The sequence below is a fragment of the Tiliqua scincoides genome, chromosome 4 (assembly GCF_035046505.1).
Source record: "Tiliqua scincoides isolate rTilSci1 chromosome 4, rTilSci1.hap2, whole genome shotgun sequence".
NCBI classification, from domain to species: domain Eukaryota; kingdom Metazoa; phylum Chordata; class Lepidosauria; order Squamata; family Scincidae; genus Tiliqua; species Tiliqua scincoides.
This window is the reverse complement of record NC_089824.1, coordinates 107,944,438-107,968,316: the sequence shown is the minus strand read 5'-3', so window position 1 is coordinate 107,968,316 and position 23,879 is coordinate 107,944,438. Positions and strand designations below refer to the sequence as shown.

At 45.4% G+C, this 23,879-nt stretch overlaps 1 protein-coding gene, 1 long non-coding RNA gene and 1 pseudogene across 2 annotated transcripts in view; 2 read left to right on the top strand and 1 right to left on the bottom strand.

The window, feature by feature from the left end:
• UHMK1 (U2AF homology motif kinase 1) overlaps positions 1 to 1,861 on the top strand; it is a 33,881-nt gene extending 32,020 nt beyond the window's left edge. The window contains exon 9 of the mRNA XM_066623647.1: positions 1,354 to 1,861. Within this exon, the coding sequence (XP_066479744.1) occupies positions 1,354 to 1,388 (35 nt within the window). The 3' untranslated portion in view covers positions 1,389 to 1,861. The remainder of the gene's footprint in view (positions 1 to 1,353) is intronic.
• Positions 1,862 to 2,194: 333 nt separating this feature from the next.
• Positions 2,195 to 7,053, bottom strand: LOC136647841 (uncharacterized). Its single transcript, XR_010794304.1, has 3 exons — positions 7,008 to 7,053; positions 5,259 to 5,355; positions 2,195 to 2,930 (listed from the first exon to the last, which is right to left on the bottom strand). It is a non-coding gene; the product is annotated as an uncharacterized lncRNA (long non-coding RNA).
• A 13,903-nt stretch (positions 7,054 to 20,956) lies between these two features.
• On the top strand, positions 20,957 to 21,075 carry LOC136650803 (5S ribosomal RNA; annotated as a pseudogene).
• The last annotated feature ends 2,804 nt before the right edge of the window (positions 21,076 to 23,879 follow it).

The window sequence follows — 23,879 nt, the reverse complement described above, 5'->3', positions numbered from 1 at the left end:
CCCCTTACGAGACTCATACCCTACAATATGTGGCAATTAACAATTCAGCAGTGCTGGAACTCATGAGCCCTGGTTGCATGATCCAACAAACAGTCTTTCCCATCATCAAAAGGTTCTCATTTAAGCCTTGTTTTGGAATAATCTATACGTTGCAGAATAACATTTTGAATTACGTGTTTGAAATAACTTGACAATAACTGAAACCCTACAAGCCTCATTTCTTGGGAATCACGACATACTGTATACCAAATAAAAAGAAGAAAACACATATTTGGAACTTTGTGCTCCTTGCACTCCTATGAATCACAGCTTCCCAAAAGCAATTGTTTTAAGATCTGTTTATAAATGAAACTATTTTGATTAATGTGCTTGATTGCCGAAACAGCCCTCCTTACTAACAGTTAATTCTCTCCCTGGCCTTTTGTCTGTCTCCCCCTCTCTTTGTCTGCACTCTGTCCAAAGAAGTCCCCTTTACCTTCTCCTTAATGAGAATGACAGACATGGGAGGCCAGACAATTTCTAACTACTGCTTGTACCTAAGCAGCAGAATGTGCTCCAAGGTGATTGCACTCCTGTTGCTGTTGTACAAGAGGATGACATTTCAAACTAGAATGCTACTTGCATTTTAATTTCGACTCAGATTCATAAAGCACAGAAAATAAATCATGCTCAAACCCTGCTTCGTTATCGCTTATGTGAAGTTGAAACCATTTTTAAGGAACCTTTTTAAAAAAAACCTCTTTCCTGAATTAAAGCTTTTTACGGCTTCTGATAAGCCAGAAAAATATACAAACATACAGAATGGCTATAAAATTATTCCAAAAACCAAAGCAATAATTTAAGAAATATTAAAAATGCTTAATATCACTGGATTCTTTTAAAGTTTCTGTTGTAACTTTGGGTTTTAATGTAGTTTGCTAAAATACAGTTAAAAAGACAAAAGTATAGTTCACCAGCTTTTATACTTTGAAAGTTTAAAACAGAATATGATGGTTTGAAACAAGTCCAAGGTTGCTGTCCTACAGTCCTTTACTTGGGGATAAATCCCATTGAAATAAATAGGACGTCGTTCTGAGTAAACACATACAGAACTGGACTGCATGGATGATAACTGATACCCAGAACAGAAACCAGCAATACAAGATTACAAAATTGTAATCAACTCATTACTTATTTGGAGGGAAAGATACTGTAAGAGGAACAAAGTGGGAATCCTTTGAGACTATGCTTTGCATACCAGGAGAAAAATGTAAATTATTATTATTATGTTGTATCATTTAATGTCAGTATCATTATTAATTTAGAAGCTTTATTAAAATTGTTACAGTGATTTTTTTTCTTTTTAATTTGCAGTTGCCTCTGACCAAGGCAAAAGAAATGATCTATGAAGTTAAGGTGGTATCAAATTACAGCACAGATTTTTTCTATTATTCTCTCCATGAGGACTTCATTCAGTACAGTGCCTCTCCCCCACCCCCCACCCCTTTTTGGTAACACTGCTTGGAAAATCACCAAAGAAAAGTTTCGTATCTATTTACAAATTCAGTTTTTCTCCGTAAGTTTCAAGAGCAAGGTTGCAATCCTAAACACACTTATCTGGGAGTAATCCCACTGAACTCAGTGGGACTTACTTGTGAGTAGACGTGCATAGGATTGCACTTCTAGAAACTCAGCATGCCAGATGAAGACTTCCTGGCCCAAAAGACTTCTCAGTCAACACCAGGCTTCTTCCATCATCAGGGCATAAGTGTTTCAAGGGACAATGTTACTGTCTTAGATCTTGACTTCTAACCTTTTTTTTTGTCTTTTATGTAGTTAGCAAAAGGATTCCCTCAAATTTTCTTATTTCAGTGCTGCCTTTCATAATAGGTTGGATGCCTTTGTTATAAATGAAGTGTTTTAAAACTTCTTCTGATACCGTGAGCCTACACCCATTCATTTCAATCCATGATTTCTTATCCACATGTGCTATTGGCGCCGGGGGCTTATTCACCAGGTTACCTTCTGTGCATGCAACCCAGGTGTGGAATCTGGCTGCATATGAAAAATCAGAACATCCACTGCAGACTGACAGACAATCCACTATTCTGCTTCCAAATGCACAAGTAATTGTATTGATGGAAGTTGCTCTGCTGCTTCTGATCTCCATGATGTATAGATATTTGCATCTGCACTGGGATAAGAGCTGGGTGCCTGCCTCCTGTAGCTCCTCTGCACAAAATTACTTAGGCTGCAATCCTATACACAGTTCCTGAGAGTAAGCCCCACTGAACACAATGGGACTTACTTCTGACTTAGACATGCATAGTACTGCGCTGTTAGACACGCACAGCCCTTTCTGGTGTGAGCTTTCTGGATGAGGACTATTAGGATTTCCCAGATTTCAGAGAAATATTCTCCCAGATATCGTGGGTGGGATCAGGACGTAAGTGTAATAGCGTCTTATAAACAAGTATTTTAGGCATCTGGAGCTAAAATAAAATGGATAGTTTTCATTTTTACAAGTAGGAATAATCATCTTCAATGGAGCTCAACATTCTGAAATGTATAAACATTCAACAGTAGCAGTAGACAAAGTTAGTAATTTATAGGTAACAATTAGTAATTCAGACAGGTTTAAATCATATTAATTCAAACGGGAGACATTGCTTTTCCTTTAAATACATCCGTGGCAAGGGCACCATTGAGTTCTAGCATGCGCCCTACTCGATCAAGCTATACCTTTGTCTTGTGTGTGTGTGAGCCCATCAGGAGAACTCCATTTTTCTTGCCTGCCAGAACAGGGTAGGGAACATCACCTATTTCCAGGCGTTAGGTTGGAATCTCTTCCAAAGTATGTAGGCCTTACCAGAATGTCTTCCATGCATTACTCAGAAGTCCTCCTTTTCCAGTGTGCCTGGGCAGTGTCCCTAGTCCCTAGCATGCAAAACCTGTGAAGAAAAATACTGTGCATGAGAGCTGAAAAGAGCCAGCCTGGTCTTCTCCTTGGCCTTCTCAGGAGTCCATACCGCTGCATTCCCTTGCCCAGTCTAACCAATGTGCAGACTACTGTACAACAGCATTGTCCTGAACAGGTAGTCTGAACACTGGGGCGACGGAGCAGGATAGGGTTAGGTTTACATTAATCCTCCTTTAGGAAAAAAACAACTCCCTTTCCACCTCAGGCTCTGTTCTCAGCTTTCCCTCAAGTTCTGCAGCACTCCTGGAAGCGCACTGAAGTGCTGCGATTTCTAGCCTTGACGTGGCACATTTGCAGTAGACTGTGGATCTGGCAATGAATTTAGGACCAGGAGAAGGGGGAGGGCTGGGCCTGAGCATCCATATATGGGATGATGTCACCCTAGGGAGGTTTGGGTATGCACTGTGCCGCTGGTGAGACCGCTGGAATTGCCTGCTCTCAGACATGGGTCTGTGTATAAAATGGTACCAGATGTTTTAGTGTAATGTTAAGCAGTCATTTCATCTTGAGGCCAGGTTTTTTTCTTCAACTGGGCAGGAAATGGGCCCCACTATGGAAAAGCTGTAAAAACTCAAGACGTACAGTCTTGCTGCAGCGAGTTCAGTTCAGAGTGAATTAATGTAAATCTGCCTTTAAAAAAAAAAAACCTCTTTGGTAAAACAGTCATGAAGGGGAGGAATAATGTAAACTTTCTGATTCTTTTGGATGGTCTTCCTTTTCTTTTATTTGATGGCCTTTTGGACTCAGAAAAGGGTACATTTCTCTCTCTCTCTCTCTCTCTCTCTCTCTCTCTCTCTCTCGGAACAGGCAAGTCATAAGCAGGCCGCTTTGGACTTGCACAGTAATTACAGCCACTTCCTGAAAGTGAAGCCCCCATGAAAAGTCTGCAGAAATGTTCTTTGTCAGAGACTCTACATAAGTAATTAGTTCCACATGTGCTCTTCCTATTTTCCTCCAGCTATTTGGGCTGGCCTGAAACGTTACTAGAGCTCAAGTCTAGTCCTAAACTTTTCACTCCAACCATTTGCTGTGAAAATGTTTCGGGGGGGGGGGGGTCATAATGAATTGTTTCTGGTGCTATCGCTGCCATCAGGATGGGTATCAGTTTTAACCATTAGCCCTTCTGGTCCCATTACATTTTTATTGGTGCTCGCTGGAGTTGTCCTGGTAACTTTTGTTAGTGATATATGCCTAAGAGATTCCCTTGCTTCCTATTTCCAATTTCCCCCTCCTCCCCAGGTATCAACCCTTTCTCTCATGCTCCTGGGAGACTGCTGAAGAATCCAGTGGTGTTTCTTCCATTCTTTTGGGCAGAGAAATTAAGTCCAGTTTACTTCAAAACTGTTCAGTACCTCTTCAAACAAACGTGTAAAAAAGAAAAGAGAAAAATCCCCAAACTTGATTTTCCACTAATTGTACTTTCTACAAAGAATGTTATTACTCTAGAACAGGGGTCTCCAAACTTTTTGGCCAGAGGGCCGCATGAAATATCTGGAGCAGTGTTGAGGGCCGGAAAAATTTTTAAATATAAAATTTAAATAGATAAATTAGAGCTGGAACTTAGATGAATGAATAAATGAATGAGTGGGCTCATTCACTCAGCCTCTCCAGCCCTCAGAACACCCTCCAGATGCAATCAGCTCTGGTCATGTTCAGTTGAGTGGGCCAGAGGCTTTCAGGGGACAAGAGAATGGCCGCGGGCCAGATAGAGGCTCACTGCGGGCCGCATCTGGCCCTCGGGCTGGAGTTTGGAGACCCCTGCTCTAGAACATTTAAAGGAAAATGAGCCATTCTAATGTGTGCTGGGTATAGACTCTTGTTTTCTATTGCACTTAAGTGTTGGGGTGGACTCAGAAAAAATGGCCACATATTGACTCCTGTCCTGTTTGCAGTCACTCACTGAGCCTTTTCCCAAGGGTGGTCTGCTTAGTCAGAGAAATAACCTTCCAATAGTATGCGTACCAGTAGCGTAGTCAGAGGGGCAGCAGCACAGTAAGTACTGCAGGTGCCACAACGCACCATATAAGCAGACCCGCCTACTCACCATGTGAGCCATTCTGTGCATAGAAGGCAACATGCAGGCGCTCAGAAACCAAAAAGTGTCTCCTGCACATTGCCATTACTGCCCCCATTGGCTCTGATGGCAAGTGGGAGGGGCCACTTATATGGCACTTACCATGCCACCCTCCCCCTCTGGCTACCCTACTGATGCACACTACAGATACTTATGCACTTCGGTGAGGTTAGACTGGAAGAGGAGAATCACCCCATAAGTTGTATTTTGGAACTGTCCAAATACCTGTCCAAATGTCCACTTGTCTCCTCCCTTCCATTTCTAATGTGATTGCTTCAAGGTGCAAAGTACCTCCAGGATCCAAAATAATGTGGAAGATATCCTGTATTGGCAAACAGTTTCATTGTTAGTGTAGCAAGAATTTCTACCCTATCACTTCATGCAAAACAGGATATCATCTGGGTTGCCTGACTCTGGTACTAAAACAGCAGTTTCACTCAGGAGTATCTCCCCAATCACAGTGCTATGCTGTCAAGTCAGAGGCCAGAGGAAGCCCTAAACGATGGACCAGTTGGATGGACTGGATGTTACCTTTGTCTTGGGGCTTCTCCTGAGTGGCTGCTGCAGGGTTTTTGCCTTGCATGCGTGCTCTGTGGCACCAGTAGGTAGGAGTTGTTTCAGACTACTGAGGTGTTGCTGTTTGGATGTAGTACCAGCTTTGGTGGGGGATGTATGGCTGTCACTATGTGATCTGTGAGTGGGGTTATTGCTGCCACCGCCTTGCTTTAAGTTGTCATTTTGTACCTAGTGGGGAGTTGTACAGAGCACAGGATTTTAACTTGCTCAGGATGGAATGTACTGTGCTAACCTGCTTGGCCCTCAGGGTTTGGTTGCCTAACTGCATTAACAGGAAAGGGGACCTTGAGTGAATGCCCTCCATAGAAATGGGTTACATTAGTTTTAACCTGTAAATTCATATATCACTATTCTGCCCCCACTTGGTATGATGTCTATTGCGTCCATTGCTTCTTGGCAATCTTCATTAAAAATTTTCCTTTTATGAATCTGTGAGCAATTGATTAGGACTTCCTTGTGTTACCAGGCTATGATTGATTGCCCCAAGATTGCCTCTATCCCTGCTTAGCTAGGCCTAGAAAAGACATCAGGGCTCATCTGCCATCAGGAATGCACCCAGGAAAGCCTGGCCTGGCATTGTTATTTCTCCTCATCTGCTCCTGTTTCACCTCACCTCATCCTATTCTATTCAACTGGGCATTTGCTGTCCTCTACAGCTATGTTCCACTGGTGCTTTCAAGCAGAAGCCTGGTTCTCTGAATCTGGGTGTACATTTAGCTACATGGATGATGAGGGAGGATGAAATTCCACCCTCATTATCTCTGTCAGTTTCTCAGGAAGCTAAGCAGGGCCAGGCCTGGTTAGTACTTGGATGGGAGACCACCTGGGAATACTGGTTCCTATAGACTTATACCATAGTCTTTCGAGACTGAAGGTTGCCAGCCACAATGTGTGATGAGGCCAGAACAGTGGCAGTTTTTCAAAAGCATCAAGGAAGCTTCATTTGAATATCATGTCTTTATTTCTTCCATTCTGCAGCAGAAGTGTTACTTCCTTCTAAAGAAGTGTTACTCATACACACAATACAAACTTGAACTTGAACCAGCGAAGAGATACTTTGGTACCAGAGAATAAAAGAAAATACCCCCAATAAAATATCAGATGTGTATTGCAAACCATCCACAGCTGCTTTGGCACCAATAGCGACTTCCATCCTGGGGAAAACAGCAGCATTGGAGGGAAGGAGCAATTTACATAAGCACTGCAGTGTAGGGGGAAAAGGTGAAACCTCCTCCTGGCCGTGGCATGGTCCCGATCCTGATCACCTCCCAGCTGCCTTAAAAAGACAAAGGCCTTCAAGTACAAGGAGGCTTTTAGCAGTTTGACTCTGAAACCAAGAAAGAGAGACTTGCAAAAGCTGAGACCACAGGGGAGGGTCATTTGAGTTCTGTCACCCACCTTGAAACCCAACTGTCCAAGCCACTAGGTCACCATGATTTTCAAGGATCAGGTTAGGCATGTTCTACCCAGCACAATTTAAAAGGGCAATGCACTTCTCTACCCCCACCTTCAATCATGACATTCCCCTTCTGTCCCTTTCTCTCATCCACCTCACCACCGCTATGCATTTTACTACCCCTGTTCTTCACACCCTCTCTGCTCTTCACATGGACCTTTTGTGAGAGAGGCACCTGATAGGGTGTTGGCACTTACCACCCTTGCTGCCAGTAGGCTGAAGGGGGCCCTGTGAGCCATGCCAAAAGGAGCTGAGGAGAATCAGGATCCTGGCTGGGCCCAAGCCAAGCTGGCTGTGGAGAGCAGATGCCTTCCACAGAAGGTTGTTCTTGGCAGCGCCTACAAGTGTGTGAAAGGTTTTTGCAATTAAGTATCAACATCCTACACACTGCTTTCATTATAAGCTGCCTCCCATATATTTTATTCTGCAGCTTTGCCATAACAGCCAGGCAGCATTTCATTCTGTGTGGCTCATGAGACTGATCTCTAAACCAGGGGTGCTCAATAGGTGGATCTACCGGTAGATCGTGAGGCAAAATGAGTAGATCGCGGAGTGCCGACCCCCCCCTTCAGGTGCCTCTGGGAGGAAACGCCGGGAGTAAGGCCCATTGTACTCAATGGGGCTTACTCCCAGGTATGTGTGGCTAGGATTGCAGCCTCACAGCCTAATCCTAGGCATGTCTACTCAGGAGTAAGTCCTGTTATACTCAGTGGGGCTCAAGGTACACCAACATACATTGTACACATAAATGTTATATGTTATGATGGCGCGAACATTGTAAAAAAAAACTCTGGTAGATCTCCGGGCCTTGCTGGGTTTCAAAGTAGCTCTCGAGCCAAAAAAGTGTGAGCACCCCTGCTCTAAACAGAAAACTCCAAAGGTTGTCAGGTACCCATTTTGTATATTGAAATGGACAGCATGTAAATTGGGATGCAGGCCTGTTTAAGAGACCCCAGTTGACTCCATCTATCCAAGTTCAGACATCCCTGTTTCTCAGCGTTTGATTCAGCATCCGGTGTCTAGATCCTGGTTGGCACCTCTAGAATAACCTACTCATATACAGTGTGTGTTTACACTCACAACAGGCTTGTGTGCATCTAGGATGACCACCTGGCCTTACAGAGGAACTAGATGCTAGAAAATCAAGCATCTCCTTTTCCACTCTGTTGCTATGGGTCTGTTCCAGCCACTTCTGCTGCTGCTACTTACGCAAGCCAGCCCAGTGCCTCCTACAGCTGCTAGTTCTATTGGTTAAGAGGGTTGCATTACCCCTGCATGTTTGATTTCAGTCCATGCAGCAGAACCGGCCTGCCCAGGGGACAAGGTGGCTGCTTTGAGTGGCAGGTGGGTGCAGCAGTGCCATGCACCCATTGGCCGCCTCCACAATTGCTTCACCTCCATTTGCATCTGTACTTCTTCCTCCTCCTCACTCTTATTCCCCCCTCCCCAGGTCTACTGCTCTGTTTCAAAATAGCAGCACTGCAGAGCAGAAACTGGGACAAGGAAACCAGGACGGCTACCTTTCCACTTCCAAAAAAGGAATTTTTTTTTCCACTTTTGGAAGTGGAGAGGAATCGAGGAGAACCCACCAGTCTACTTCCTGTGATATGGGTTTTCTTCAGTTCGCACTTTTGTTTTTCTTTGTAATGTGGGAAGCATTCAAACATGGCATGGAGTGGTGCCATATACACAGACCAGCCTTTAGGCAGAAAGCATTGCCTGTGGAGCTTTGATCACTGAATTCAGGTGCCACGTAGTGTGGGGAGCTTAACTGGTTAGAACATAAGAACATAAGAACAGCCCCACTGGATCAGGCCATAGGCCCATCTAGTCCAGCTTCCTGTATCTCACAGCGGCCCACCAAATGCCCCAGGGAGCACACCAGCTAACAAGAGACCTCATCCTGGTGCCCTCCCTTGCATCTGGCATTCTGACATAACCCATTTCTAAAATCAGGAGGTTGCGCATACACATCATGGCTTGTACCCCATAATGGATTTTTCCTCCAGAAACTTGTCCAGTCCCCTTTTAAAAGCATCTAGGCTAGACGCCAGCACCACATCCTGTGGCAAGGAGTTCCACAGACCGACCACACGCTGAGTAAAGAAATATTTTCTTTTGTCTGTCCTAACCTGCCCAACACTCAATTTTAGTGGATGTCCCCTGGTTCTGGTATTATGCGAGAGCGTAAAGAGCATCTCCCTATCCACTCTGTCCATCCCCTGCATAATTTTGTATGTCTCAATCATGTCCCCCCTCAGGCGTCTCTTTTCTAGGCTGAAGAGGCCCAAACGCCGTAGCCTTTCCTCATAAGGAAGGTGCCCCAGCCCAGTAATCATCTTAGTTGCTCTCTTTTGCACCTTTTCCATTTCCACTATGTCTTTTTTGAGATGCGGCGACCAGAACTGGACACAATACTCCAGGTGTGGCCTTACCATCGATTTGTACAACAGCATTATAATATTAGCTGTTTTGTTCTCAATACCCTTCCTAATGATCCCAAGCATAGAATTGGCCTTCTTCACTGCCGCCGCACATTGGGTCGACACTTTCATCGACCTGTCCACCACCACCCCAAGATCTCTCTCCTGATCTGTCACAGACAGCTCAGAACCCATCAGCCTATATCTAAAGTTTTGATTTTTTGCCCCAATGTGCATGACTTTACACTTACTGACATTGAAGCGCATCTGCCATTTTGCTGCCCATTCTGCCACTCTGGACAGATCCTTCTGGAGCTCCTCACAATCACTTCTGGTCTTTACCACTCGGAAAAGTTTGGTGTCGTCTGCAAACTTAGCCACTTCACTGCTCAACCCTGTCTCCAGGTCATTTATGAAGAGGTTGAAAAGCACCGGTCCCAGGACAGATCCTTGGGGCACACCGCTTTTCACCTCTCTCCATTGTGAAAATTGCCCATTGACACCCACTCTCTGCTTCCTGGCCTCCAACCAGTTCTCAATCCACGAGAGGATCTGTCCTCTAATTCCCTGACTGTGGAGTTTTTTCAGTAGCCTTTGGTGAGGGACCGTGTCAAACGCCTTCTGAAAGTCCAGATATATAATGTCCACGGGTTCTCCCTCATCCACATGCCTGTTGACCTTTTCAAAGAATTCTAAAAGGTTCGTAAGCCAAGACTTACCCTTACAGAAGCCATGCTGACTCTCCCTCAGCAAGGCCTGTTCGTCTATGTGTTATGAGATCCTATCTTTGATGAGGCATTCCACCATCTTACCCGGTATGGATGTTAGGCTGACCGGCCTATAGTTTCCCGGGTCCCCCCTCTTTCCCTTTTTAAAAATAGGCGTGACATTTGCTATCCTCCAATCTTCTGGCACCATGGCCGTTTTGAGGGACAAGTTGCATACCTTAGTCAAGAGATCTGCAACTTCATTCTTCAATTCCTTAATAACCCTTGGGTGTATGCCATCAGGGCCCGGTGACTTATTGATCTTTAATTTATCAATGAGATCTGAAACATCTTCTCTTTTAACCTCTATCTGACTTAATTCCTTGTTCAGGAGGGGCCGTTCCGGCAGCGGTATCTGCCCGAGGGCTTCTGCCGTGAAGACAGATGCAAAGAACTCATTTAATTTCTCTGCCATGTCTAAGTCTCCTTTTATCTCCCCTTTCCCTCCCTCACCATCCAGAGGGCCAACCGCTTCTCTGGCGGGTTTCCTGCTTCTAACATATTTGAAGAAGCTTTTATTATTCCCCTTAATGTTGCTGGCCATGCGTTCCTCATAGTCTCGCTTGGCCTCCCGTATCACCTTCTTACATTTCTTTTGCCACAGTTTATGTTCCTTTTTATTCTCCTCATTAGGGCAAGACTTCCATTTACGGAAGGAAGCTTCCTTGCCCTTCACAGCCTCTCTAACTTGGCTGGTTAGCCATGCGGGCACCCTCCTGGATTTATTGGAAGCCTTCTTTCTTTGCGGTATACACCTCTGCTGGGCCTCTATTACTGTTGTTTTAAGCAGCCTCCATGCACTCTGGAGAGATTGGACTCTTTTTACCCTCCCTTTCAACCTCCTTCTAACCAGCCTCCTCATTTGAGGGAAGTCCATTAATAGGTTCATTAAAAGGTTCATTAATAGGGCTTTATACAGCTCCCCTGGCAGGGCTGGTCAACACATGCCTGCTGCATGCACCTTCTTTCTAGGCCCAGGAAAGAGGGGGAGATGGGCCTGGATACAATGGACAGTTAACTTGCTTTGCCTGAATACAACACCTAAGGGGCCTTTACAGACATGAGTCACACGGTCACCTCTGGTCCCATGACCCTGATCCAAACCGCTCCCATACTTTTAACCAAAGGGAAACAAATTAATGGGAGTCATGAGTCTCTGGCATCACAGTGAGTCTGGCCTTGAGCCTGCCTGTTCCCTAAGCCTGCTCAAGGCCCAGCCAGAGGGAGAGGAAATGTCCACTTCTTCATGATAGGTGGCTGACCCCTCCATCTGCCCTGAGGCCAGGAGCTTCCTGGAACTGCAACTCTGTCACTCAGCAATTCCTTCTGCCCTTCATTCTTCGGTAAACTCTTAGCAGACGACGAGTACCCCTGGAGGCCACCCATGTGCATGGCTTGAAGCCAGGGCTATGCTTTTTAAAATTCTTGCTGATTCCCAGCCCTGGGGAGGGGGGGGGTGGAGTGGGGGGCTTTGATACTTTGTAGGCCTGCTTGCCTATTTAGGAGTTCACGCGGGTCCTGACTGTTGCCAGAATTCCTGCCTGGCTTGCCAGCTCTCCGAGATTCCTCCATCTGGCATCTGCTGCTGATTACCAGATGACTCCCAACCCAGACTAGCCTTGCTCATCACCCCTTCAGCTCCAGCTTTGCTAGAAGCAAGATAGTGACTCTCACTACAATTAGTGCTCGTGAATTCTCTAACCACACAATCCTATGGGTGTCTACTCAGAAGTAAGTCCCAGCTAGTTTAACGGGACTTACTCTCGGGTAGGCATGTCTAGGATTGTTGTCTTAAGTGAATTCTGCTTTGTCTGTAGTACTTCCTGTCATCTATCTTGAACTTCATGCCAGTTCTTCCAAATTGCATACATCTCTATTGTGTGTGTCCCCTCAACTGTCTCTCTTCTAAAAAAGGCTCTCCCTTACCCTGCATAGTGAAAACTCACCAATCCTTTGATTATTTGAGTGTATTTTTTGTTTATTTATTACTGTATATAGATGTACTGCCCTCGCAGTGCCAGCCTAACCTCCGAAGATTGCAGCACAGACAAAAAAGCCTCCTTCCTACATCCTAAGAGATGGGTAGATTCATGTGGAGGAAGGAAGACCTTCAAGGATGCCAGTCCTAAGCCATAATGGGCATAAGCCATAATAACCAGCACACTGAATTGTGCCTGAAAACAAACCAGATAACCAATGTAGCTGGAACAATAAAGACATTGGCTCTTTCAAGGGGAGTGCAACTCAGCTAGACTACTGTTGCCTTGTTAGTGTGTCTACTGAGCAGGAGTAACTCTGTTTTGTCTGCATATGATTTCACCATGTTTACTGCCACGCAGCCTTGAATTGACCCCACTCTGCTTCAGAACCTCAGCAGCTTCCTAAGCTGGGGATGGCACAAGGCTGGGTGTCATCTGCATACCGATGTCACATAATACTGAAACCCTGGGAAATCTCCCCCTGCAGTTTTATGTAGGTGTTAAATGCATGGGGGATAAGACAGAACCCTGTCAGACACCATAGGATAAGGGCCATGGCACCGAGCAAAAGGTACCCAAGCAAAACAAACCTTCTGGAACCCACACTCCAGGAAGGGATGCAGCCACTTGCAAACAAGTGTCCACCACCCCATCCCAGCAAGGTGGTCCAAAAGGACACCCTGTTGATGACACACCCAGCAGGGATGAACTCCATCTGTCCAGTTCCCTGCATAGATCATTCACTAAGTTAAATCAGCACCAAAACAGGTCAGATGTCAGGTTGAAAAGGGTCAAGATAATCAGTTTCATCTAGGAACTTTGGAGCTAGTTCACCACCATGTAGTTATCATATAGGGCAGTGTTTCTCAACCAGTGGGACGGGTATCATCAGAGGTACTTGAGGTGGTGTCTGGTAGTACTGGAGGGATCCCTGGACACCAGCTGCCCGGCAGCAAGACCAGGAATGCAACATAACAGTGGTTGGAGGCTTGGCTTGGCGGGTAGAGCACCAAAGCATGCTTTTTCACTTTCGAAAAAGCCCTCCTGAGCACTCTGAGTCTCTTACTGTTTGTCATGTTGCATCTGGCTTCCAAACCCAGCAGTGACTGGTAACGATATCATCACCAGTTACTTCCAGTGGTACTTCAAATGGGTGGACCATGTGAAGTGGTACAGAGGAGGACAAACCTTGAGAAACACTGATCTAAGGTTATCTGGTACATTGTATTTGCATAAACTATGTGTATGACATAGTTTTCCAGTTATGGAAAAGGCTTCAGGAATCAACATAAGAACAGCCCCACTGGATCAGGCCATAGGCCCATCTAGTCCAGCTTCCTGTATCTCACAGCGGCCCACCAAATGCCCCAGGGAGCACACTAGATACAAGAGACCTCATCCTGGTGCCCTCCCTTGCATCTGGCATTCTGACTTAACCCATTTCTAAAATCAGGAGGTTGCACATACACATCATGACTTGTACCCCATAATGGATTTTTCCTCCAGAGACTCATCCAATCCCCTTTTAAAGGCGTCTAGGGTAGACGCCAGCACCACATCCTGTGGCAAGGAGTTCCACAGACCGACCACGCGCTGAGTAAAGAAATATTTTCTTCTGTCTGTCCTAACCCGCCCAACACTCAATTTTAGTGGATGTCCCCTGGTTCTGGTATTATGTGAGAGTGTAAAGAGCATCTCCCTATCCACTCTGTCCATCCCCTGCATAATTTTGTATGTCTCAATCATGTCCCCCCTCAAGCGTCTCTTTTCTAGGCTGAAGAGGCCCAAACGCCGTAGCCTTTCCTCATAAGGAAGGTGCCCCAGCCCCGTAATCATCTTAGTCGCTCTCTTTTGCACCTTTTCCATTTCCACTATGTCTTTTTTGAGATGGGGCGACCAGAACTGGACACAATACTCCAGGTGTGGCCTTACCATCGATTTGTACAACGGCATTATAATACTAGCCGTTTTGTTCTCAATACCCTTCCTAATGATCCCAAGCATAGAATTGGCCTTCTTCACTGCCGCCGCACATTGGGTCGACACTTTCATCGACCTGTCCACCACCACCCCAAGATCTCTCTCCTGATCTGTCACAGACAGCTCAGAACCCATCAGCCTATATCTAAAGTTTTGATTTTTTGCCCCAATGTGCATGACTTTACACTTACTGACATTGAAGCGCATCTGCCATTTTGCTGCCCATTCTGCCATTCTGGAGAGATCCTTCTGGAGCTCCTCACAATCACTTCTGGTCTTTACCACACGGAAAAGTTTGGTGTCGTCTGCAAACTTAGCCACTTCACTGCTCAACCCTGTCTCCAGGTCATTTATGAAGAGGTTGAAAAGCACCTCGAGGCAAAATCCGGAGCCGGAGTCCCTGAGGCAGTACATGGCTGAACACAGTCACGTTCTGGCAACTCCTGCGACGCCGCTGGAACCAACCGTATTGGCTCTGCCTTTCCATTGGACCATTTCAGCTACGTGGAGAGGGGGGATTTGCTGCATGGGTAATAGTCTATCCTCCATATCTACTTTACCCAGGCTTTGCGCACTGGAGAGGACACTCTGCTCCAGAACCACCATTCAGAGCGTGACACCATAGTCTTCCGAGACTGAAGGATGCCAACAAGGCATGTATAAATTCCTTGAATTCTGAATTATCTCTAAGAGATGCTGCAGTTGAGATCTGGCAAACCTATCCACTTGCATGTTTCTTATTCTCTGTACTGATGAGCAGTTTAAAGATGGAGAACATCTTTGGAGTAAACTACAGGGAGTACATCTGAAAACATTTTGCTTTCCTGGTCTGGTCTCCATCCACTGCCTGTGTATTTGAAATAGTTGGTGTCATGTAGTATCGGTGGCACTTACTTCAGTGGTTACAGTCATTCCTACTGCAACCTCCCCAGGCTAAACTATAACTCCTTCAGCTAGCGGAAGTAGGCCCCCATTGGCTCTGTGTGACTGAACTTAAAGAGTTACAGCATAATCCTGACTGTCCTGCACACTTTGTGACTGCATAGCAGTTGCCGGTGCTGGCTCAAAGGCCCACATGCAGAAGAAACAGCAAGAACCAGAGAAGAAACGTTCCACACTGAGCAGCACAGAGGTGGCAGATGGGGGCAGGTGGAGGGGTAAAAAGGGGTGGGAGAGGGTGGCAATAGGCGTAGGGGTGGGGCAATGCCAGCAGTGCTGCACACACTGCATCCTATCCCCCTACCTGAGCCTCATCCACTGATACCAGGCAACATGGACTTGCTCCAGCAATTGAGCTTGCACAGGTCCGAGTTGCCCCATTGTGGCTGCTGGGGTTTACCCTGGGGCATGAGGACAAATGTCCCCTTACCTCAAGGAGACCTCCAGCAGCCAAAATTCCCCCCCCCCATCCCCAGGATATAGTGCTGATGGTATTAGCACCACGACATTGCTGCATGGGAATTTGTGCTGGATTGGGCTACCCGTCTCTGTCACTTGTGGGGCCGGGTGTAATTCTGGTACAAGCAGCAAGTATCTTTTCCTCCTGAATATGCCACTACTAATTATAAATGTAGGACAGTGATGATCACGCATTCCCTGAATAGCTGCTGACTCAGGTCATCCTGTCTGGTCAGTTTATTCTCACTTGTGAACCTGGACATAGCTCTGCTAATGTCTTTATCCCATGGTATTTATCACACTGAATTGTGAAGACCTTCGAAGATCATCTGGGGCCCGGGGAGGTCACATGCAGCTCCAGTTGTGTTCAGAGGGGGAGTGAGGGTGGCCCAGGTCAGAAGGCGGCCCTAGAAGGTGTGCCTTGGGGTAGCACATCTTCCAGCTATGCTGCTATGCTGACATGCCTTCTGGTAGCCCCAATTCCCAAACCGATCCTCCCTCTCTTTGCCATTGTCCTCCCCCTCCCCACCCCCTGCACCAATTCACCTCCTCCAGCAATGGCTGGGCGGTCTGGTGGCATGCATGCACAGTTTCCAGCCTCTTGCACTGGTGGTCCTGCTGCACGTGTTGTACCAAATGTTTGTGGTCTGCAGAGAGCTTTAAAAGATTCCAACTCACATAGGCATTTTAAGTTCTTGCATGTCCAAGCTGCTGCCAGGTCCTCCTTTTCAATTCAGGCATAATGGACCTGTTAATGTTCTGAAACAACAGGCCTTAGCTTTTCTTCATGTTCTTGAAGTAATAGTCCTCCTAATCTGTAGCTCCTCACAGCGGCACTTACAACAGTGTGACAGCTGACATAACATCATGCAAGTCCTGGCACCTCTGTCAAATGCTGTTTTACCTTTGTGAAGGCTTCATCTTGTCCCAGGCCCCAGCAGTATCCGCTCTGAGCAGTTCATTCAAGCAATGCAGCACATCTGGCAACCTGAGCAAAAGTTCGGCTCAAATAGAGTGCCGTGCCTAAGAAGCTTTTCAGTTCTTCTGTGGATCTTGGTGGGCTATTTTTGGGATAGCGTTTATTGTCTTTGAATCAGGACTTACACGCTGCTTGCCTGTGTGATGTCCCAGATATGTAAGCCCCCTTTGGCATAAGAGGCACTTGTTTTCAAACAGTTTTAGACTGACAGCTTTTCAGGTGGGTGCAGTTTTAAGCCAATCATTTGTCTTGTTCTTTAGTAAGGTCATGAACCAAGATACCATTCATGTAAACAGATTCCCCCATCCAAGTGTTGAAACCGATCTGTCTTTTCCTTTTCAAAAAATTCTGGAGTGCTAGTAATCTTGAAGGGTAATCTGTTAAAGAAATCCTTTCAAAGAAGTGGTAAATTTGATGCTGTCTGGGTCCAACCAGATCTGCCAGAATTCACTAGTGGTATAATGCAGTGAAAATGCTATTTATGGGAAAATATCATCCATGGAAGGATGAAGAGTCTTTTACAGCTTTTTTCAGCTATTGCAGGTTCACACACATGCCCACTGTATAATCCTTTTATGGTACCTGCACCATTGGCGCACACAAGTCAGTAGGGTCCTTGATGGGTTCTATGCTGCACTACTCTGCACTGAACCATCCTTTCCAGTTTGATTTTTACCTTGAGAAATAATGGGACTGATATTATTCTGCTTATGCAAATGACATAGGATGCAGTGTCTTTCCTGAGCCTTATCTGTACTGGTTCAGTCTCCACGTGCTTATCTTGTGGTGAGGCTTCACAGAAAGATCTTGCAGGTGATGCACCAGGCCTATTGTAGAGGTCATACGATGCACCGGCTCAGCTGTGAAGCAAATAATGCAACTTATGTTAGCAATGGGTTGTGGGAAAGTAGGAGGTTCAGGGTGCTGTTTACTTTCCTACCCCTTTACATCGCTCCTTCTTCACACGGTTCCCTTTGAACTTCAAGGGAACATATGAGAAAGGAACCAAGAGGGAGAGCAGGGCACTGGTTCCGAAAGTAGGGCTTGCTATCCAAATGAAGGTCATGTGGATGACCTCCAGTGTTGTTGTAGTTATCAGGAGTGTGACATCCCACCAAATGTTTGGACTGGGATTTTTGGGTGCACACTCATTTGAACTCGACCCCAAAGTTTAAGAACTGGTGAGGTATTGCCATATAATTTAATTGGAAAACTAACTAATTAACTAACTAATTAACTCCATGATTTTGCACGATTCAAGATGGCGGCACCCAGCACACTGTTTGCGAATCACTGCCTTAGCAGATTTCCATGGTTCTTCATTCTTCTGGTGAAGGCAAGCCTTCTCATAGATAGGGTTCCTATTGGCACAAAATAGGCATCAAATTTCCCCAGTACGGGTAGCTCAATCCTGAGCTGCCTGGGGCGGGCGGCTGTGGCAGCGCCAAAAATGGCTGCCACTGCATCCTGTGCGCCCAAGGCAGCCACTGGCGGCACTTTGGGAGAAGGGGACTTTTGTCAATGGGGCTACTTGATTCACAGAATGCACAATGGGGCTACTCACCAACCCAAAGGTGGGCGGTGATTCAAGAGCCTCCATGTAAGGTGACGAACCCTACATGGAGGCTTTGGATCTGGTGGAGTGAAGCATCACCAGTCCCGCCTCCCTCCCTCCCCTCTTCCTTCCCCCCCGGCATGCCTCCCTACCCTCTCCCCCACTCCCATCTCCCTGGCAGGCCTCCTACCCACTCTCTGTTTGCCTCCCCCCTCCCCAGAACACCTCCCCTCTGACTCCCCCCACGCTCCAACTTACCTCTCCACTACTCGGTGGTCTGCGCGACTGCCAAACGACAGAGGTCAGGTGCCTGTCCGGCGGCAGTGTTGGGCTACTACCAGCGCTTGACTGGGTTTATGACCTGCAAACGTGCCTTACGGGATTGGGCTCTAAGAGATCATTGTCTCTGTCAGCTATAGCAGCAGCAGATACAAAGGAGTTAAATATCTGTTCCACGTGTGGGGCCCATGGAGTAAATTAGAGTGCATACTTGGATTTCCCTTTCTTCTGCATTCAGCTTTCTAGCAATTCTGTACTGAGAAAATAGCTCCTTCCAGTCTGGTTCTCCAGCAGGCATGCTAAAATCAAAAGCCTCCGGCGGACCGAACTTTGCCATGTGAGGCTTCTTGCTTTCCAAGGACTAGGCAAGGATTCTCCTGCTTCCCTGGAGCCACAATGGAGTGGTTCTGACTTCTGACACCACGCTCAGTGCTTGCCAGAGACAGAAGCAGATGAACAGTAAATATGGTTACATATGTAATAATACAGAACTACTTTTGGTGGACCCAGCTGAAAGGAAAACACCGAGTTCTCTTTTCGTTTCAGTTTCTTCTTGCTTTGGTTGTATAAGAAGGCTCACTCTCCTGATTCCGAATCACTTTTTAGGAAAATATAAACATTTGCAGGGTCTGTTTTCAATTTTTGTTTTGCTTTGTTTTACACATTCATTTTATAACAACACATCAAAAACATCAATCAACAGCATAATCAAAGTTATGGTAACTCCAATCTTTTAATAATACTATTTCCAGGGCCAAACTACAGCCCGGGGGCACCTCCACAAGGTTTTATCTGGTCAGCAGTAACTTTTATTTTAATCAGAGCATTTGCTAATGTTTGACATTTTTACTCATTATATATCATTTCTCAGTTTAAGCAGGACATTATTTCTTTGTAATTGTCATATTTCTCTACAGTTCTGAATCAATCATGCTGATTACAAAAGAGATCCATGTAAAATTTAATTCATTCATTTAAATTTCATTCATACATTTAGAAAACCGATTTTTTGGGGGGCCCTTGAAACTATGGGTGCAATCCTAACCCTTTATGTCAGTGCTGGAAAGCACTGACATAAGGGCAATGCAGCTTTGAGGTAAGGGAACAAACATTCCCTTACTTTGAGGAGGACTCCGTGAGTGACACCCAACTGCAGGATGCAGCACATGTCCCATTGCTGGAAAGTGCTGACATAAGGGGTTAGGATTGCGCCCTTACACAACCATGTTTCCATGCTGTTCATTTGTTGAACTATATTCTGGGACTGTTTTCAGTTTTGATATTTCTCTGAATAATATACAGTACAATACACAAACACTGCACTTTTCCCACATGTACATTTATACTTCTACGTTGATAAAACTCTGAAAATCAAATGTTGATCTTATTCTTGATTTGTGCGAGAGATTTTAGTGGCTTGCTATGAATTATTGTATGAAGGAAAATGAAATACACACACCCACACACCCTGCCTCGTGCATTTCACTGGGCAACATCTGTTTTCATTCTGCAGTTCCTGTATTATATTGTGCACTACGGGAAAGGAGGAAGACAAACTATTTCAGTCATGAATATTGAATATAAGAACAATGCAATGAATTTTAATTATGCTAACAAAAGTATATATATAATAGGGACGAAAAGCATCCTTGTAGCCAATTGAAACATTTCTTATTTCATACTTTTCAAGATTCAACTACTAAAACAATAGCCTTTAGGTTTTTATTGCACCTTTGGGGATTTTTCCTCCCATGCAACTGCTCCCATGCATCTGAGACCAGGGTCATAGCCAACCTTCCACAAAATGTAGGTAACCATGCTTCTAGATGGGCCTTTAAATATGTGAATGGGAAGTCAACTGTTTGATGACAGCTAGGTACATTTGTGGGGACACAAAAGGACCTCAACAACAAATGGCTTACCAATCAGTGCATTCTTGACTGACAAAGCCATACCTCAATGAATGGCAGGAATGTCTTTGACAAGCAAGAACACTCTTGATTGGTATCAATATCTCAATTGAAACCTGGCATATCAAAAATTATGAAATCTTTGTGTGGGTCTCTTCCAATGAATAAGAATGCTTCACTTCAGCAGAAACCCCCCCTCCCCATGTAACATGACATGGGCATATGTTAATCTCTGAACGTTTTGCACCTGCACATCCATGCAGTACTTTGGCAGATATTGGAGGCACCAGAGCCTGGCCTGACCTATTGAAGGCCAGGTAGAAACCAGCCAGTGCCCTGTTGAGTTTGGCATCCGCATGCTCACTGGACAAATCCAAAGTCCTGATCATCACCAGGGGGCTAACCCCATGTTTCCTACCTCAGGATTGACCAACCAGATCAGTAGGGTTTGAGCCAAGCAGAACTCTATAAAGGGAATTAGCTCAAGCATGGAACAAAGGTTACCTGACAATTGTTGAACACCCTCTGGCTCCCCCTGGAGGAAGATAGGAAAACTGCAACAAAGTGCTACACTGGGCAGGGCTCATTGTTCAGCTAGCTAGGTATTCATTTTACCTTTGATTTGAGGGTTTGTTTACCCTGCACATGCCTGATCTCGTCTGATCTTGGAAGCTAAGCAGGGTCAGGCCTGGTTAGTACTTGGATGGGAGACCACCTGGGAACACCAGGTGCTGTAGGCTTATACCATAGTCTTTCGAGACTGAAGGTTGCCAACCATCTTATTTTAATCAAAGTGTCTGTTTTTGCCTAATTATGGCTTTTACCTTTTCTTAACAAACTTGTGTTATTTTCACCAGTTCCTTGGCTGGTCTTTCTGCCCAGAATCTAGAACTATCTCTCCTCAACCCTGATAGTTCCTCATAGCCATCACTACCAAGGGGAAGTGTAGGTGCTTGGGAGTTGGGGTTAACTGGTCAGTTTGCTTCCTGAATAGTTTCTATAGCATCTGGCTTCTGTGTTCTTAGTCCCAGAAAACCATGAATAGGATTGCAGCTCAAGAATAGATATTTTTTTCAAGGCAAGTTCATTTTAAGTTGCCTTTTATCCCCTTTAAGCCCCATGCCCTACACACTATCATAATGACTAACATAGGTTGTGTGTGTGTGTGTGTGTGTTTTTCAAGATCACTAAAGCAGGGAACAAGGTGATTGCGATAATGAAAAATCCATCAGGAGAATTGTGAATACAGCTGTGCAGGTGAGGTGGGTGAGTGGAACTTGGAACCCTCCTGAGCTTGGTGGAGATCCCACAATTTTCTTTTCTTTAAATACAGTTCTTGCCTTCCAACAAGCTCTCAAACTTTAAACAGAGGCTGTCGCATCACAAATTAAAAAGCCAAACCCCCCCCCCACCTCAGTGGGGTGAAGCAGTACTCTCTGTGGAGCATTTACTGACCCGCTCTCTGGTTACAATCCTGTAGAATGGACTGCAGGAGGAAGTACAGTAGAACCTCTTTAAGTTGACCACCCAAGGGACTGGAGGAAATTGGTCAACATAGGGAGGTGGTCAACATACGGGGGGGGGAAAGGCGTTTAAATATTATCATGTTTAGCTCCCAGGACAACAAATGCAAGGCCAAGTTATTATTTAGATTGGATTTTTAAAAAGTTTTATTGCAAATATCAATGAGAATTGATCCTCTTGTGATGCTTACTATTTATATCATCTATATCAAGAGACAGAGAATAAACAGCCCACAATCAGTGTTTAAGAAAAACCCTGAAAATTCATAAGCTTGAAAAAAATTGTAAGTTTTAAAAAAAAATACTTGGTTTCATAGCAGACTGGCAGAGCAATGCTATCCCTTGCCAACCCATAGCATGTAGCATGTTACATAGCCCCAACAGTTAAGTAAGGAAGAAGCCGAGGAGATGACTAAACCCGTAACAGAAGATGAAGTGCTGGAGGTGATAAGAAAAGGAAGAGATGGCACCACTCCGGATCCGGATGGACTAAATTACACCTTTTATAAGTTGTCTCAGAAAGAACTGGCCAAACCCCTAGCCGCGGCTTTTAATAGAGCCTTACGGGAGGAGGACAAATTTAGAGATAGTTTTTATGGAGGAATCTTAACCTTCATTTATAAAGAGGGGGACCCTACTCTGCCTAGAAACTGGAGGCCCATTACTCTGACAAATATCAACGATAGGATTTTAGCAAAGATTTTGAATGACAGACTTTCCAAAATAGCCCCTAAGTTGATTATGAGGACCCAGACTAGTGCTGTCCCAGGGAGGAAGATGACAGATTCATTAGTTCTGCTTAGAGAGATCTTTCAGATGGTGGAGAAGGGAGTGTGGAAAGGGATACTTCTACAAATGGACCAATCTAAGGCCTTTGACAGAATAAACAGAAAGTATCTCTGGCAAACGCTGATGGCAAAGGGTGTCCCAGAGGTTTTCATAAACTATATCAAAACTCTGTATGAGCAGGCATCGGGTATGCCACAGGTAAACAGATGGAAGGGGGAAATCATACCCATAGAATCAGGGATACGCCAAGGATGTCCATTGAGCCCGCTCCTCTATGTTTTGGCATTAGATTCGCTGCTAGTCATTCTCCAGGCAGAGCCCAGAATAAAGGGAATCGCCATGGGTGGGGAAGGGAATAGCGCAGAGGCTGGGAATGCCATAAAAACGGTAGCCCACGCAGATGATGTGTACGTTATGGTTAGAGACGTTGGTGAGATGGAGACATTGAAGGGAATAATAGATGAATACAGCAGGGCCTCGGAAGCTGTGATAAACGAAGATAAAAGCAAATGTTATTCTCTTGGGTCGAGGGGGAAAAACATAGAGGTGAGGGCCATGGGGGCTGTGTTTGAAACGGATGAAAGGAAACAAGAGGTTCAAAAGGTGGAATCTGTAAAAATTTTAGGTATAATTTTTGGACTGAAACAAAGAGGGTGGGAAGAGAACTGGAAACTGTGGGCCTCTAAGGTGGAGGAAAAACTGATGCGGTAGAAAAAATGGAACTTGAACCTGTACCAGAGGGTGCGTTACGTCAACGTGTATTGTGTTCCAATAGTGTCCAATTTGGTGGTGATCTATCCCCCGCCGAAACAGGTGGTGGACAAGGTTACCCATCAGGTTTTTGTTTTCTTGTGGGGCACTGCCTTCTTCCCTCTTGCCTGAGCGATGGCATATAAGAAAGTGAAAGAAGGAGAACTAGGTGTTTGGGCCCTGGGACCTTTGTTCTTGGCGACCTTTGTCTCCTATAACTTTGGCAACTGGGCGAAATGGAGGCACAGGCCGCAGGAAGGGGGAGCCTTTGCATCTGTATGGGCCCAATTCAGAGACACTTGGGAAAAGACGACCTGGGGACAGAAATGGTGGGCCAAAGAAGAGGCAGATACATACTCACTCAGGCGATAAAACGATCTTTGGCGGAGTACATGAAGGAGGCGGTGACTCTGATGAAGGAGATGGGGCTCTCGGCCAAGTTGTATAAAACCAGCAGGCTGGAAGGGAAACAACTCAAGCAT